This window comes from Pongo abelii, chromosome 7 (genome assembly GCF_028885655.2).
Source record: "Pongo abelii isolate AG06213 chromosome 7, NHGRI_mPonAbe1-v2.0_pri, whole genome shotgun sequence".
Lineage (NCBI taxonomy): Eukaryota > Metazoa > Chordata > Mammalia > Primates > Hominidae > Pongo > Pongo abelii.
Genome location: NC_071992.2, coordinates 136,784,133 through 136,801,640, shown reverse-complemented (window position 1 = coordinate 136,801,640; position 17,508 = coordinate 136,784,133). Strand labels below are relative to the sequence as shown.

General features: G+C 40.4%; 1 protein-coding gene across 1 annotated transcript in view; it reads left to right on the top strand.

Moving 5' to 3' along the window:
* Nucleotides 1-17,508, top strand: part of SNTB1 (syntrophin beta 1) — a 286,774-nt gene extending 269,266 nt beyond the window's left edge. The window contains exons 5-7 of the mRNA XM_024250977.3: nt 4,249-4,445; nt 11,283-11,473; nt 14,309-17,508. Of these exons, the coding sequence (XP_024106745.1) occupies nt 4,249-4,445; nt 11,283-11,473; nt 14,309-14,401 (481 nt within the window). The 3' untranslated portion in view covers nt 14,402-17,508. The remainder of the gene's footprint in view (nt 1-4,248; nt 4,446-11,282; nt 11,474-14,308) is intronic.

Here is a 17,508-nt window from a genome sequence, read left to right as displayed (position 1 = left end):
TCCTTCCTGTAAAACAGGAGTCCCCAAGACCCAGGGCATGGACCTGTAGTGGTCTGTGGCCTGTTAGGAATGGGACTGCACAGCAGGAGGTGAGCAGCTAGCAAGCAAAGCTTCATCTGTATTTACAGCGCTCCCCATTGCTCGCATTACCGCCTGAGTTCTGCCTCCTGTCAGATCAGCAGCAGCGTTAGATTCTCCCAAGAGTTCTAACTCTATTGCTCCTTATGAGAATCTAATGCCTGATGATCTGTCACTGTCTCCCATCACCCCCAGATGGGACCATCTAGTTGCAGTAAAACAAGTGCAGGGCTCCCACTGATTCTACATTATGGTGAGTTGTATAATTATTTCATTATATATTACAATGTAATAATAATAGCAATAAAGTGTACAATAAATGTAATGCATTTGAATCATCCCAAAACCATCCCCCCCTCCATCTCCCACCAATCCCCAATTCCCTACCTCATCCTGAAAGGTGGGGGAAACCAGTCCCTGGTGCCAAAAAGATTGGCACTGCTGCTCTGAAAGCTTCCTTTGGCCAAGTGCAGCGGCTCGTGCCTGTAATCCCAGCACTTTGGGAGGCCAAGGCAGGCAGGAGTTCAAGACCAGCCTGGCCAACATGGCAAAACCCCATCTCTACTAAAAATGCAAAAATTAGCAGGGTGTGGTGGTGCACACCTGTAATCCCAGTTACTCGGGAGGCTGAGACAGAGAATCGCTTGAACCCAGGAGGTGGAGGTTGCAGTGAGCTGAGATTACACCACTGCACTCCAGCCTGGGTGACAGAGCAAGACTCTGTCTAAATAAATAAATAAAAGCCTCCTTCATTATTACTTCTCGAACACACTGGACTTCCCCATCAAGCTCTCCCTGTTCAGGGTATTGGTCAGCTTGGTTCCAGGTTTTCTTAGACCTCGTTCCTTTCTCTTAGTAATTCCATTCCTCATACCCTGAGCTACCAAATGTGGATTTTCTAACAAATTGCATTTTCCCAGTTATTATTTACTTCAATTTTATAGTCTCTCTGGAGAAAAATAAATATTGGTAGGAAATTCACAGAAACTCCTAGGATTCTCCATGAGAGTGGCATATCTTTTTCTCACTTTGCTTCTGCCTCTACAATATATTTATGCTGGCTCTGGATCGTGACGGAGTTGATGTCCTCTGGATGGAAATTTAGGGTATGGAAAATGAGAGCATGTTAGGCCAGGGAAGGAAGAAGGGAACCAGTTTTTATTGAATGCTGACTATAATGTACTAAATACTGAACAAAGTGCTCTGTATATTTTACTATATTTAATCCTAATCCTATGGGGTAGGTATTATATTTTTAAAATGAGGAAACTAAGGGTAGGGGTAAGAATGGAGCACAAACCATATGCTAGTTTCTGTGATAGGTGCAGAGCATTGGTTATTTAATCTTCACAACACAACCTTACTTTTTTTTTTTTTTTTTTTTTTTTTGAGATGCAGTCTCACTCTGTCGCTCAGGCTGGAGTGCAGTGGTGCGATCTTGGCTCACTGCAACCTCTGCCTCCCGGGTTCAAGCGATTCTCCTGCCTCAGCCTCCCAAGTAACTGGGATTACAGGCACATGCCACCATGCCCAGCTAATTTTTTGCATTTTTAGTACAGATAGGGTTTCACTGTGTTAGCCAGGATGGTCACGACCTTACTTTTTAAGAAGTAGTGATTCTTAAAAAGTTTAACAAATGTCAGACAAAATGGGGTTCTAATACAGCTTTGTATGCCTCCCAAACCATGTCCTTTTTCAGTTTAACATGCAGCCTGCCAGCTATGCTCAACTGATACAGATGTTAAAATTTTAAAAAGGCAGGGTGAGCTATTTAATTTCTGGATTCAGAGTACAGAGTGCTCACCATTACACCATGGCACCTCACATGAGCTATTTAATTTCTTTCTTTTTTTTTTTTTTGAGATGGAGTCTCACTGTGTCATCCAGTCTGGAGTGCAGTGGCACAATCTTGGCTCACTGCAACCTCCACCTCCCAGGTTCAAGCAGTTTTCTGCCTCAGCCTCTCAAGTAGCTGGGATTACAGGTGCATGCCACCATGTCCAGATAATTTTTGTATTTTTAGTAGAGACGGGGTTTCACCATCTTGGCCAGGCTGGTCTTGAACTCCTGACTTCGTGATACATCCACCTCGGCCTCCCAAAGTGCTGGAATTACAGGAGTGAGCCACCGTGCCTGGCCGAGCTATTTAATTTCTTAAAGCAATTAAAGCTTAAACACTTTCAAGTCTAAAAACTCTTTTTTGAAACACAAACACTTTTGAGCAAATGAGAAAACACAATATACATTCTTGCTCCTTGTAGATACCTTTTCTTAATGAATTTTCACCTTACCCTCAATCCGTTTAAAGCCTATGCTAGGCTTCAGAGAAATGTTTTCTGTTTTCTTTAGCCTTACTTGCATTTGAATCCTCTAGCAGCTTCTCAGTGACTCTTACTCACTTATTACAAAATGCCCTCCTCCCTCCTGAATGAATTGGGCTTAATCTCTACATGTTAAATAACCGTGTGTAGGCACCCATGCCAGCAGTCATTTCCCTTCACAGTGTCCTAGACTCTACCCTCAGTAAGATTCACGGAACTTCCATATCTTTTTTTTTTTTTTTAAAGACAGAGTCTCACACTGTTGCCCAGGCTGGAGTGCAGTGGCGCAATCTCAGCTCACTGCAATCTCTGCCTCCCAGATTCAGGCCATTCTCCTGCTTCAGCCTCCCAAGTAGCTGGGACTACAGGTGCATGCCACCATGCCGGGCTAATTTTTGTATTTTTAGTAGTGACGGGGTTTCCCCATGTTGGCCAGGCTGGTCTCAAACTCCTGACATCAGGTGATCTGCCCGCCTCAGCCTCCCAAAGTGCTGGGATTATAGGTGTGAGGCACCATGCCTGGCCTTCCATATCTTTAATGACTCTTCCAACCTAAAGGCTTTTCAAATACCCTTTTTCTTCGAGTTGGCATTGCAAACCGCCCCTCTTGCCTCATTTTAACTTTGTAAGTAAAAGAAAGCTCCTCCAAGTTATACAACAAGCTTGTTGCCAGAAATTCAACAGGTAATAATATGCTTTATTCTACTGATAATTTTGTTCCTACAGTATTTAGGTTTATAAAAGAACATAAGCTTTTGTATTTCCTCTGTGCAATTTTTATCTAGGGGTAACAAGCCTTTTGCCTAAGAAAATAACTCGTATCCACCATGTGGTTAGACACCTGGCATTTCTCTAGCAAATTGTAAAGTGTTGCTTTCTGGATTAAAAGATAAGATTGAAAATGCAAATTCCCTAGCGAGAAGTCACATTTACTAAATTAGACTTATGCTACCCTGCAAATGGTTGATATAAAAGTCTCTCCCAAAAGGAGATTGAGATATCGAGGAGTAGGAGAGACATGAAAGATCCCAGTGTTTAAAAGCAATGAATGAGAAGTAGGACCTAGCCCCTGCTCTGAAGGTGGCCCTCAGAGCACTTTGATTCTTCCTCTTTCAAGTCTGGTCTTTCAGAAAATATTTACTATGGAAGTCACATTTTATGCTGAGTGTAAGTTCAAAAGTCAGTGTGAAAATCTTGTGTGGTAAAAATCTCTCTTGAAAATCTCCCCTAAAGTGCAGTTCCATACCACTTCTCAAGAAGTCCAGCATTGCCAGTTCTTCCTTGAGCTTTATCAGATACACCACTGGCTATTGCTTCAACTGAGTTCCAGCTTGTTTGTTTGCATTTAGGGGCTATGTGCATGAAAAATTCCATACCCAGAAGTACATTCAATGCAGCCAGATGTTCAAACTACAAGAGGCACAGGGGAATGAAGCCTAACCCAGGAAATAATAGATTCTCAGTCTTATTTCATGCTTGTGCTGGGACATATAGATGCTCAGGAAAGGAATACTGGAGAGAATTGTACACAGTATTTAAATTCTTTTCTCCGTCACATTTATTTATTTATTTTTCTTATAGTTGAATTTGCACAAATTAAAGTCATGTTATTGAACTTCCTTGCATATTCATCCAGATGCCCAGATCTTGGGTGCTATCTTAACCTCACGCTACCATTGGACAGGAGATAGCAGATGAGCAGGGTATAGTGGAGCCCTTTGATTCCAGACCAGAAAAATGAGAGCAGATCACCAATTTGGGTCTTATACAAGGTGATATGCCAGGTGAAGAAACTAGTCCCCATTTTGATTATCTCTCTCTCTCTGTCATTCTCTCTCTCTCTCTCCAGGCTGGTCCATTCAGGTCCGGGGAAGGGATCACCCCAGGCTGGTGTGGATCTGTCCTTTGCAACACGAACTGGTACCAGGCAAGGGATTGAAACACATCTCTTCAGAGCAGAGACCAGCAGGGACCTCTCCCACTGGACAAGGAGCATAGTACAGGGTTGCCACAATTCTGCTGAACTCATTGCTGAAATCACCACTGGTGAGTACTGCAGTGGGCTACCAAGGACATACTGTTATGGGAAGATGAACCCTCTACTCCACTGGGGCGTTAAAGTAGTTTTCATCACTGGCCTCTGGGGATAGTTAAAATTCTAGAAGCAAATTTAAATTCTTCTAAATTAAGGAGGTCTATACCCTACTAAAATGTAACCTAAGGCTTTGATTATAAAAAGACTTATCCTGTCTTCATTCAAGAAAAGTTGGTAAGTTGGATAGTCAGTTACAGATTTCCTACCTGTAACCTCTGGGTGGCTTCCTGAAGGAATGAACTTTGAGACATGAATGAGTAGTGTTCTTGGTTACAAACAACAGAAACTGATTCTGAGTACTCTATCACAGAATAAAATTATTGGAAATATATTAGGCAGTTAATAGGATTGATCAGAAAACAGGTGTGTGAGTCTGTTTGGCCTGCTATAAAGAAATGCCTGAGGCTGGGTAATTTATAAAGAAAAGAGGTTTACTTTGGCTCCCAGTTCTGCAGACTGTACAGGAAGCATGGTCCTGGCATCTGCTTCTGGTGAGGGCCTCAGGAAGCTTCCAATCACGATGGAAGGCAAATGGGAACTGGCATATCACATGGCAATCGGAGAAGGGAGAGAGATAGAGAGGAGAGGAAAGTGCCGCACTGTTTTAAACAACCGGGTCTCTGGTGAATTCAAAGCAAGGGCTCACTCATTACTGAAAGGAGGAGGGAACCAAACTATTCATGAAAGATCCGCCCCCAAGACCCAAACACCTTCCACCAAGCCCCACCTCCATACTGGGGATTACATTTCAACATGAGATTTGGAGGGGATAAAACATCCAAACTATATCAACTAGAGACCCAGGGCAGTAAAAAAGAGCAGGAGCCAAAGGCATCGAGGTGGGGCTAAGCAGAGCAAAGGGACAGTTCCGGGAAGAGTGACCGGTGCCCCTGCCCTGGTGTGAATGAAGAGGCAGAGGCAGAATGGAAGTGCTGAGTGAGCACAGGCCACATTGACACAGAGCTCTTAGAAAGGGCAAGTCAGTGGTAGAAATGGGAGATGTGTGCAGAAGGAAGAACCCTTCTGTAGTACGGTATGTATTAAGGACCTGTTATATGCCAGTCATCTAATGTGTCAGTAGTTTCATACTTTGAAAAACAAAGTTTTGTGGGTTTTTTTGTTTGTTTGTTTGTTTGTTTGTTTTGAGACAGTGTTTTGCTCTTGTCACCTGGGCTGGAGTACAATGGCGTGATCTCACCGCAACCTCCACCTCCCGGGTTCAAGCGATTCTCCTGCCTCAGCCTCCTGAGTAGCTGGAATTACAGGCACCTGCCACCATGCCCAGCTAATTTTTGTATTTTCTAGTAGAGATGGGGTTTCACCATGTTGGCCAGGCTGGTCTCGAACTCCTGACTTCAAGTGATCTACCTGCCTTGACTTCCCGAAGTGCTGGGATTACAGGCATGGGCCACCGCACCCATCCTGAAAAACAAACTTTTTATGCGTCCTGAAATCAATTAATTGATTCAGGCAAGACCAACATTTTAAAAATGAAATAAAGTAGAATAGAAAAATGGGTGTAAATACTATTTTATTGTTTTGAAGAACTTTTTATTGTGCTGTGTGTGTGCACCCATGTGTGTCACAATACTTAGCCTATCTCATCCAATCCTTCCATTTCCCTTGTCAACCTGACAAATCAGGAAGCAAATTCTCAAAAAAGATCAAATAACTTGCACAAGATCACACAACTAATAAATGACAGATCTGACTTCAACTCTAGGTTGTGTCACTCTGAAGTCCACTCTTTGTCCACTATAGTTTCTACAGAGACAAGGAATTTCCCACAGTTATGCCACTGATCCAACAAAAATCAGTTCTGCTCAGGCTGCTGTGATCAATAACTTTCATGCCACTCTCCAAAACACAGAGAGAAATGATGATAGACATCAAAACTTACATATATAGGTATATAGATAGATAATTTAAAATTTTTAATTGGGCAAAGATTAAATAAGGGACTGGAAACCCGGTGTGGTGGCTCACGCCTGTAATTCCAGAACTTTGGGAGGCTGAGGTGGATGGATCAGCTGAGGTAAGGAGTTCGAGATCAGCCCGGCCAACATGGTGAAACCCCGTCCTACTAAAAATACAAAAATTAGCCAGGTGCGGTGGCGTGTGCCTGTAATCCCAGCTACTTGGGAGGCAGGAAAATCGCTTGAACCCAGGAGGCAGAGGTTGCGATGAGCTGAGATCGTGCCACGGCACTCCAGCCTGAGTGACGAGAGTGAGACTGCATCTCAAAACAAAACAAAACAAAAAAAAAGAGAATGGAAAAGTAATATCAAATCTTAGGTAACATTACTAGGTAAATGCATGCCGTGCAGTCTTATACATTTGCTAAGTTGTACTCCATCCGTATTTAACCCAGTGTTTTTCATCACTCAGGAAACTATACAATTAACAATGTCTATAATGTTCTTGATCCTGAATCTAAGGATCTATAATGTTCTTGATCCTGAAATCTAAGACAAATTGTTTCTGGTTCTGAGCTCTAAGGCCAACCTCTTCCAGGTCTCCTGCAGGCATTCATCAAAGGGCATTAGGTGTCATAGTGGCTAGTACCCTCAACAAAAGTCTTCCAGTAAATCTAACTTTGAGTTTCATATAATAGTTGCTGTTTTCCCTTTTCTATTATGCTTTCTTGCCTATTCTTTCATTTCTCTCTGTCACTGAGGAAGCAGTACAAAGTTGTAGTTACAAGTAGGGGCTTAAAAGTCAGATAGGCCTGGATTCAAATTCCAGTTCTATTTCTTTCATAATCACTTACTGAATGTCTTAGTTTCCTCATCTATAAAAAGGAGAAAGTAATAAGACCTACCTCATAGGTTTAACAGGAATAACAGTACCTAGTACCTACCCCAGGGTTGTTGTCAATAAGTACGATTATTAGTTGTTGTTGTTGTAATTATTATCCCTAGACCTGTGCTGCCCAATATGCTAGCTTTAAGCAGAGGTGGCAATTTAAATTAATTAAAATTTAATCAGTTCCTCAGTCGCACTAGCCACATTTTAAGTGTTCGGCAGCCACATGTTCCTAATGCCTACTTCGCTGGGCAGTGGACAGCACAGATCTAGAACATTTCCATCACAGTAGAAAGCCCTGTTGTACGGCTCTGCTTTAGAGGAACAGGATTTCCCACAAGACATCTTAAGAACCATGCTTCCAAGCTTTAGCTGCACTGGAAACAATGACAACAATTTTATTTTCAATTTCATTTTAAAAAGCCTCAATTTGCTAACCCCCAATCCTACCTGTAGAGATTCAGAGTCAGCAGTTCTAGGATGGGGCCTGATAATTTGCATTTAACAAGATTCCAGGTGGTTCTGATGCTGCTGGCCCATGGGAGCACTCTTTCAGTCGTACAACGCCAGGGTGCAACTTCCTGGTCACCCAGGAGTACTCTTTTTTTTTTTTTTTTTTTTTGAGACGGAGTTTTACTCATGTTGCCCAGGCTGGAGTGCAATGGCATGATCTCGGCTCCCTGCAACCTCCGCCTCCCAGCTTCAAGGGATTCTCTTGCCTCAGCCTCCTGAGTTGCTGGGATTACAGATGCCTGCCACCACGCCCAGCTAATTTTTTTATTTTTAGTAGAGATGGGGTTTCACCATGTTGGTCATGCTGGTCTCAAACTCCTGACCTCAAGTGATCCACCTGCCTCAGCCTCCCAAAGTGCTGGGATTACAAGCATGAGCCACCGTGTCAGGTCCCACCCAGGAGTATTCTGAAAGATGTGGCACATGTTAACATGTAGTAGGGTTTTTCCAAATTTCCTCTATTTATGCAATCATGAAAAATGAGATGTTTTGCAGAACTTCTATTGCAACATATCCAAGATAATCAGTGCCTTTTTGTAATTATCTTGAAACTAATTAGTGTCCTCAAATGTTTCCCATCATTGTTGAAGCCTTGTAGGAGTATCTTGGAAGCTTTTATTTTTGATGCCTACTCTGAATGGCAAAAAAAAAAAAAGTTTTGAACTTGAGAGTTGGAAGAAGCTTGAGCCACCTGAATACTAAGTTTAATAAGGTTACATGTGTAATAACAGAGAAGTTCAGACCCTGTGCAACCATTTGGGGAGTGTTGTAGGAAAGAATGAAGATGCTCAAAGAGATTTGGCTTAATTTACATTCTACAAATTTTGTAAAATCTTTCTCTAATAAGCTGAACTCTGCTTTGACAAGAAAACACTGGGGCTATTGATTGACTAATTAGTGGAGAATAGCAAATAATTCTGTGAAGTGAGCTAGCTGGGTGGTGGAGAAGAAAGTATGGAAATGACCCAAAGTGTGATCCAGTTATAATTTGAAAGATGCCTGCAGAGAGTTGGGGAAAGAGGCCTATGTTTTAATCAGAGCTTCAATTAACTTGATAATGTGTTCAATTTATTCTGTATAGATTGAGAACATCTTCAGATAACTGATTCCATCCTATGTAGAATGGGATCACAAATACCCCAAATACCATTTGAGGTCAACCAGAGTATTTGAAGTCAGTTACTCCACAAATACCATTTGAAGTCAACTAGAATTAAAAGTAATCACAATCTGTTAATTCAGAATATCTGATGGTATAGCTTTAGCATTTGTTTAAACATTGGGGAAAAGAATATCATTTTTACAACCCATTCACCCACATGGTCTGCGGGTCATAGAAATGAAGAGTATCAAAATGGCGTCAGTCATGGGACACAAGCCTATAACCCCAGCTACTCAGGAGGCTGAGGCGGAAGGATCCTTTGAGCCCCGAGTTTGAGACCAACCTGGGTAACATAGGGTAGACCCCTGTCTCAAAAATAAAAAAATGGAGGGATCAAGACAGGGAGGCAGTGCTATCAGCACAATCTCTATGCTACTGTCCTTAGACATTCTTGAATGGGAGGGCTGGCGGAGGGCAGGGTTCAGGGACTGTGCCCAGAAGGAGTTATAGACCTGTTAGAGGAAAAGATCAGCCCTAGTTACAAGTCGAAAGATATCTGCAAGTCAGTCTGGAGAAGGGGCATATGTTTTAATCAGAGCTTCGATTAAAAGCCACCGCATTCTGTGAGCAATAGAAATCTCTATTTCTCCCCCGAAACTTTGGAGGCCTCCCCGCCTACTGTCATTATTCATGAGGTAGGAAAGCTGAGCGACTCTGTGCCCAGCTCCCTCCCCACATCCCTCCTTGTCCTGAGTGCCAGAGCATGAGAAGGGACACAGGACAGAGTGGAAAGAACTTGAATTTTGAAAGCCGAACAACCTGGGTGGTGACGACGTGTTTACCTCTCTGAGCTTTCCTTTTTCCACCTATAATATTGGGCTGTGTTCTGGCTTCAGGAGTGTGTGGTTTATAAAGCTGAGTGGAGCAAATGATGATGTACAGCAAGTTCTGAATCAATAAAGCCCTTGCTCTTATGCCTTCAAGCCCCACCCCCAGCAGTGAGTGTCCTGGTTTCCCTACATAACTTTTAGATGTAGATCAAAACCTGAGCCAATTTACTTGTCAGGTCTGTTAAATGTGGTGTTTTGTGAAGCAAAAAATCCAATCTGATCCTTAATAACCTTTTTCAGAACTCTTTGATCAAGAGTTTTAAACATTCACAAGCCTTCCTAAATAGGAATTAGGATGCTGTGGCAGTCCCCTTGCCCAGCTCATAAGCTTAAAGAGCAGGACTCTTTTCCTAAACATAGTGAGAATCCCAGATAAAAGCTGGCACCACACCTGCTCAAGAGGCTTTTGCTTTGTTTCTTTGGATTGGAGGGCACCATGTGGATACCACCCCTGAGATTCCTGGATGCCACACTTGGAGTGCTCTTCATGGAAGATGCCACATCTGAGGTCTGTCAGCAACAGCAGCTTTTCCAGGATCCAAGATCATCAGCGAAATTAAAAGAGCACCCCTCTCGATTTCTAAAAAGAGATTTGTTAGACTATTAAAAATTAGACTATTTTTAAACTACTCATTCCTGACTTATGTATTTACATTAGTTAATTTTGATAATGTCATGGGTGTATGCTGTCTTCTTTCACCAGGTGATAGATATAATTTTGTGTGTGTGTATGTGTGTGTGTGTGTGTGTGTGTGTGTGTGTTGATGATAAGGTTGGTGATTCAAAGGTGGCTTTATCTATTTAAAAAAAAATTTTTTTTTTTTTGAGACAGAGTCTTGCTCTGTCACCCAGGCTGGAGTACAGTGGAGCAATCTCGACTCACTGCAACCTCTGCCTCCCAAGTTCAACCCATTCTCCTGCCTCAGCCTCCAGAGTAGCTGGGACTACAGGCACATGCCACCATGTCTGGCTAATATTTGTATTTTTAGTAGAGATGGGGTTGCACCATATTGGCCAGGCTGGTCTCGAACTCCTGACCTCAAGTGATCTGCCCACCTCAGCCTCCAAAAGCTGGGATTACAGTTGTGAGCCAGCGTGCCCACTGGCCTTATTTAAGTCAAAGTTCTGTTTTTTCTGGCTTGAGACAAGGCCCACAGGGCCGTTGGAAGGCAAGTACACCTATAGACCTGTGTGTTGTTAGATGGCTAGATAAGGACTAGAACCCAGATAAAATTCAGTAGATCCTAGAAAAAGGAATTTCTTTCCATTATTTTTCCTTAGTTCTATGGGGCTTTTAAAATTACAACACCAAAATAAATCCAAAGAGAATATTTTCATGAACAATGACTATATTTTTATTTTAGCAAGAAATTCATAGCTGGTCGCTGGGACTGAGGAGGCATGAAGTGAGTGATTGGGAAAATGGATTGATTGCCATGGTTCATACTTGTCTCTTTTTCTCTCTCTTTGTCTCTCAGCTTGCACCTACAAAAACCAGGAGTGCCGTTTGACCATACATTATGAGAATGGATTTTCTATTACCACTGAACCACAGGAGGGTGGCTTTCCCAAGACCATCATACAGTCTCCTTATGAAAAGCTCAAAATGTCTTCAGATGATGGAATCAGGATGCTGTATTTAGATTTTGGAGGCAAAGATGGAGAGATTGTAAGTGTACTTTTCTTTAGACAGTGTGATTTCATATATTAATATTTCATTATGCAACATAATGCTGCCTTACTCTTACTTGGCATTTGACTGCTAACGATGTCCTTGCAAGCCCGTGTTTTATTTGATCCTTGAAAAACGGTGATTAGATTCAATTATTTCAGAGTTCTATTCTTCAGTCTCATTTTCCATTAGAAGACTACATAAATATTTGAGTCAAAGGAAAGAATCCTTTACAAAGTTAGATTAAATTCTTATCAAATAGGGTCTCACCAGCTTAAAAACCGTACCCTGCAGTTTTAAAAAAGTATCAAGCGTCTCATATAACCTTGGCATTGTGCTAGACGTTAGGGATGCAGTGAAGTAAAATGCATGGTCCCTACCATCAGGGAAGTCTCCGAGTAGAGGACAGAGAGCAAAGAGACAGGAGGGGCCAGATGACGAGCAGAGCGAGAGGGCAGCAGGAAAATGAAAAGAAACTGATCAACTCCACTGGAGTGGAGAGAGGGCCAGAGGAGGGTACAGAAGCGTGGAGCTGACATCAAACAATATGCAACAAAATTAGCAAACTTATCCGTTAAAGTAACATACGTCTCATCTCAATGCAAGTAGTCCATGTGTTGAAATTCATAATTTCCTGAGATGGTTTCTGCCTTCCATAATGAAAAAGTATATGACTTCACTTTCACAGAAGGGTGAGAATTGCACATGCTTATGCTCTCTAGCAAGTGTCATCCTTGGCATTTCAGGAAAACATAGCATCTCATTTAAGCTGTCAAATGTAGAACTTCAAAGAGGACTTTGATTTCGTAATGACTAATCTCTGTTTAGGTCCTCCCTAGTCACTGGGTTACTCAATAAATTTGTTGGCTTTCAGGAAGGAAAGGGCAGAACACACTTAACAGACCCTAGGGACTTTTTCCTCTCAAAATTGCAGCCCCACTCTTCTAAATGATGCCATACTTCTGGCACCAAGACAGTACCAGATTTCTTGCCATGAGTGCCACAGGCAGCCACGATGGAGGTCATTCCCCGTGGCTGACACTTGGTTTGCTGACATTCACTTCCTGAGAGTTATTTCTAGCCAAGCATTTTTCTAACTTTTAAAACGGATCTACAGAATTTTTATCAAATGTTTGTTTGTATGTTTCAATCAGTAGGTTCAGTGTGAGGCACCCACTTGGAAATAAAGTAGTGACTTGAAAGTCCATTTTACTAAGACTATTTCTAATTCAGTTGCTGCTCTATCAATCACCCATCATGTACTTTTTCCTAAAGGTGACTACTCTCTAGCAAAGTGGAAAAGAACAAGAATCAGTCTCCTGCTTTATCCTTGGCTTAAAAATTCAAGGCTATTTTTGCCCATGAGGAAAATCACTTATGTCTAAATTTCAGCCTTTCTGCCTGTAATTACAGCCTGACTTGGAAGATTTAGGAAGAACTGATTTTTACTGCCAGTACATTTAGTTGATGAGCTCAAATTCAGACACAGCCTCCTTCTCCTCTACCCCCTATGTCTGTTTAAGTAATCCTGGAGGTGGGCCACAGACCTTCCCAGTGTGGAGGGGGAAGGGAGCAGAGATGAGCTGTAGGAAATGCAATAAACTGAAGGTCAAGACCTGGGTTCTCTTTCTGAGTCTGCAACAAGCTCACCAACTCTCTTGGGTTTTTTCATTTCTATCTCAGTCTCCCCATCCATAAAATACACGGATTGAAGTAGCTAATCTTTAATGTCCCTTTTTCAAAAGTTTCCTTCTGTATTAGTGACATAGAATGTTGTGGTTAAGCCCTGGCTCTGGCATTAGACAGACTTGCATTTGAGTCCACACTTTTTATTTACTGTAAGATCTATATTTCAGAAAGTTTCATAACTTCCCTGAATCTTAGTTTCCCTATATAAAAAAAAATGGAGATAATAAGAATAGCTTCCTCATCGGGATGCTGTGAGAGAGAATTAAATAAGATAGTGGATAGAAGATATTTAGTACAGTACCTGGCTCATAATGAGTACCACCTTAACTTTGGTAGCTATAATATGCTCGGGTTGTTCTGATTCTCCAACAGTGTCATCATCAGAACAAAACTGGGGACAGCAGAAGAGAATTGAGAACAACTCTCCCAATTTCCCTAAATTAGGTCAGGTGATAAAATTCAACTTCTGAAGGACTCTCCTGCTCAGACTGTGAGTCTTGCATTTGCCAGATTCTCAAGGAACACATCAAGAAGCATAAGACTTCAGATGGTGCCTTCCCAGAGATGCGGCATACGTGCTTAAACAGTTCAAGACTAGAGGATGGTGACAACACAGCTGCTTAGCATGGGTTCTGTGTTTTACAATTTACAAGGAAGTTTTACATATAGTAGCTCCTTTAATCCTCTAATGACTCTGTGAATTAGTAGGACTGAGAAGAATTTTAAGACACTTATCCAAGATTGTACATCTAAAAAGCATCAGAACCAGGATTCAAACCTAATCTTCAGATGTGAAATTTAGTACTGCTTCATACTGTATCAAATCCAGTATGAATAAATATCACTATTGTGGTACCAAAAATAAATGGCTTAGACAGTCAAGAAGGGCAACATCAATATTTATGGTATTGGTATATCTAAATTTCACTGGAACTATTTTGGAAAAAAGATATATGAGATGTAAGGAATAAGTTCAAAGAGTTGTTCCTTTATCTCATTGAGGGGCAATGATTTTAGAGCATAATTGCTCGAGTCAACACTTAAAAGAAGGAAGTGCATATAGATTCTTTTGATGTGCAAATCACCCATCTACATCAAGCATTAATTTAAAATCGCTTATGCTCTCTTCTTTTTAAATTTCAGCAACTGGACCTTCATTCCTGCCCCAAGCCAATTGTTTTCATCATTCATTCCTTCCTGTCAGCTAAGATTACAAGACTGGGCTTGGTGGCCTGAAGACAGGGGCGACTTGCCTTTGAGAAAAGAAGGGCTGCAATGCCACCAGAGAACGTGATGTCAGACACCATCTGTAGTGAGCAGCGCACCAGATGTAGCGTGCTACAGTCAGCTTTAGCTCTCAAGAGTCATATGTAACTGTCCCAGACTCCTCTATCAGTTTCAGCAACTACAAGGGATACCCTGCGAAAGTACCATGAGAAATATCAGAGTAAAACTTTCTAGAACAGTACAAGGTTAAAGAGGTGAGGTGATGGGAAATACACAGCATAGCTTGGAAATAATGACAACCAAGGACATGACCATTAGAACAGCATGTGCAGATCTTAATAATCCCAGTTCCTAGGCAACTGGTTCACCAGGTACGCAAGGGCCAAATAGTTGAGAAACGGACATTTTTACCTACTCCTCCTAGCCCCCTATCCCCAGTAACAGTGATCCCTTTTCTTACTGTGATTTATTTCCTAATTCTTGCTGAGTTGACTTTCCCTTGTAGGAAAAGAAAAATACTTCAAATAGAAACCCACCTTTTATTTAAGTATGAAGCAGCTGTTACTTTTTAAAAAATGAATTATCTTTCAATGGTGTAGAATGATTCCAAAGTGTCCCCATTAGCATATACTGAGCAGGAATTAAATAAAGCATCAAATACTGATCTGAGCTGTAAGCTAGTAGAATCTGAGCCAACGTAGACTGCTTAAATTGATAAGCTTTGCTAAAGAGTTGTATGCACAAAGGATGATTAATTCTGGAACTATACTCACACCAAGGTCTGCTGTCTCATAGCCAAGAATTACAGCTTTATTTATAGAGAGTGAATTATGGGTATTTTTTCAGAAAATATTGTCATCCGATATACACATAAAACAACTCACATTGTTGGAGTTAACTAATTATCCCCATTTTATGGTTTTCAGTGGAAATACTAAGCAACTTATTGACCCTTGTTTTTGCCTGTGCTTGTATGCATGCATTTTCAAGCAAGTAATAGAGCAGCCTCATTTAATTCCGGATAATGCTGGGTTTTACATATAGACTGAGTGCTATAATCAAATCTATTGATAGTATCTGCAGTTCTTTCAGAATTCCAGGGAAATAATATAATGACCTGATATTTTTCTACAGGAATATTTTCAGACATTATATAGCACATTACTGATTTAATGCTTTTGCTTTTATCTTTCAAAACAAATTCACTAAAAATAACACCTACTGATTTTGAAGTCACTTTTCTCAAACCTTGAAAATGAGCTCTAGGATCTCTATAAACATTTCTAACACTTTTCCTGTAGTTTACACAGACAGACATCTATTGTTAGACCTGTGTGTTTTTAAAGAATCATATGTTAACAAATACCCATGCAAAGAGCTTCAAAAAGTGAAACCGTGTTAAAGGAACACGATTTTACTCACTCAGACATATTTGTTTATTGAATTGCAAAGTTTTATTTTAAATCAGCATTTCCCCAAAGAATATATCATATGACACTAGTTCCAAGGGGCTTGACTGAGTGGTGTTTTGCTGGGAGACAGGGGTTTGTTAATACACTTTACTAAATACTGAGCTGAAAAATGTTAAACAGATTTCACGATTGCCTCCTTGAAGATTTTAAAGTTCATTGTGGGTCTTCAAGGGGAAATCTGGTGAGCCATTCCTCACACTAACCTACGGGACTCCTTTCTAATGGAGCATCTTGTGAAGCTAGTGGGTTTTTTTTTTTAATGCTTTAGAAAACACAGCTTTAGGATATTGACTTTTTGTTTATTTCTATTTTCAAATGCTGAAAAGTCAAGTCCCAGCTTGAATACCATAGAAAACCTTTGATGCATTTGTAAATTATATTGCACTCTTTCACTATATATTTTCAAAATCACTGGAATGTTGTTATACAAGAGAATTATAATTGTGTATTGTAAATAACATATTAAAATACATATATTAATGCCAATAGTTAAATTCAACAATATGTAATCTAAGGTGCTCAGTTCTACATGAAGTATGAGTTAACTGCTCATAATTAAGTTGCCAAGATTCTATTATATATTTATAGACAAATTAAAATGATCATAATTACAAATATGATTTCTTTATCACTTAAGTTTTGGGCTGATTAATATCTGTGTGTGGGTCAATGGAAACTACATTCTCTACATTTATAAAAATTTAATTTAATTATTTATATTTTAGGAAAATATATTTGAATAAAATTACTGCATTTTCTGGAGTAAATTAAAATGTTATTAGCAAGAAATAGAAAATTTGACTAAGATAATTGTGTATATGAATCATTTTTCCCCCCAAGTTAAAATGTATCGTAATAGAGAGGCTCTAATGAATCAATTTCCAATACTCATTTCTTTCTCATTTTGAATTCAAGTTACAATGACTTTACACTGTAGATTTTAATCTTGTCTGATGTGTGCTGGTGTGTATGACACAAACTCATAAGTCTGGATCATGCTTGGGTACAGTCAATGAATCAACCGAGTCACTTTGAGGAATTTGTTTTTGTCCAATTTGCTCTGTGCTCAATCCCATGAATTATTAAATTTACAATGTTTGTCCCCAAATGAAAACCAATATAAATGAATGATGTTTTAATCTGTACTTTATGGGAAGTTGCCTATTTGTCAGTAGATGTGGTTAAGTGAGTCCTCTGGTGCAGTGACATCCTTTTAAGCCATCTCATAGGGATTTAAAGAAGGCCAATAAGAATACAGATACTGGTTTTCCTTTCTCTGACTTGAACTAAGTAGGAGACACCAAACCATAAACCTATTACAAACTACCCAGGCAGAGGCATTTACTTAATTCATCAACTAGTGCAATTAAAACCCTGAAAACACATGATCCTTGTTGACTCTGCTTGGTTGAAGCAGAAAAGAGTGGTCTTGATGGTCAGAAAGTTTTAAAATTAATGGGCAGGGCCTTTCTGGCCCCTGTTTTCCAAACACGTTAGATATTCCATCTTGAGGGGATTGGAGTAGGCTACAGGGAGGGGGTAATTTTTGGATGTATCTGGACTTTTAAAAAATGTGCCTATATTTATAGCACCATGAATATTATGTAAAATTTATATATGAATTAAATAAATATTCACCTCTGA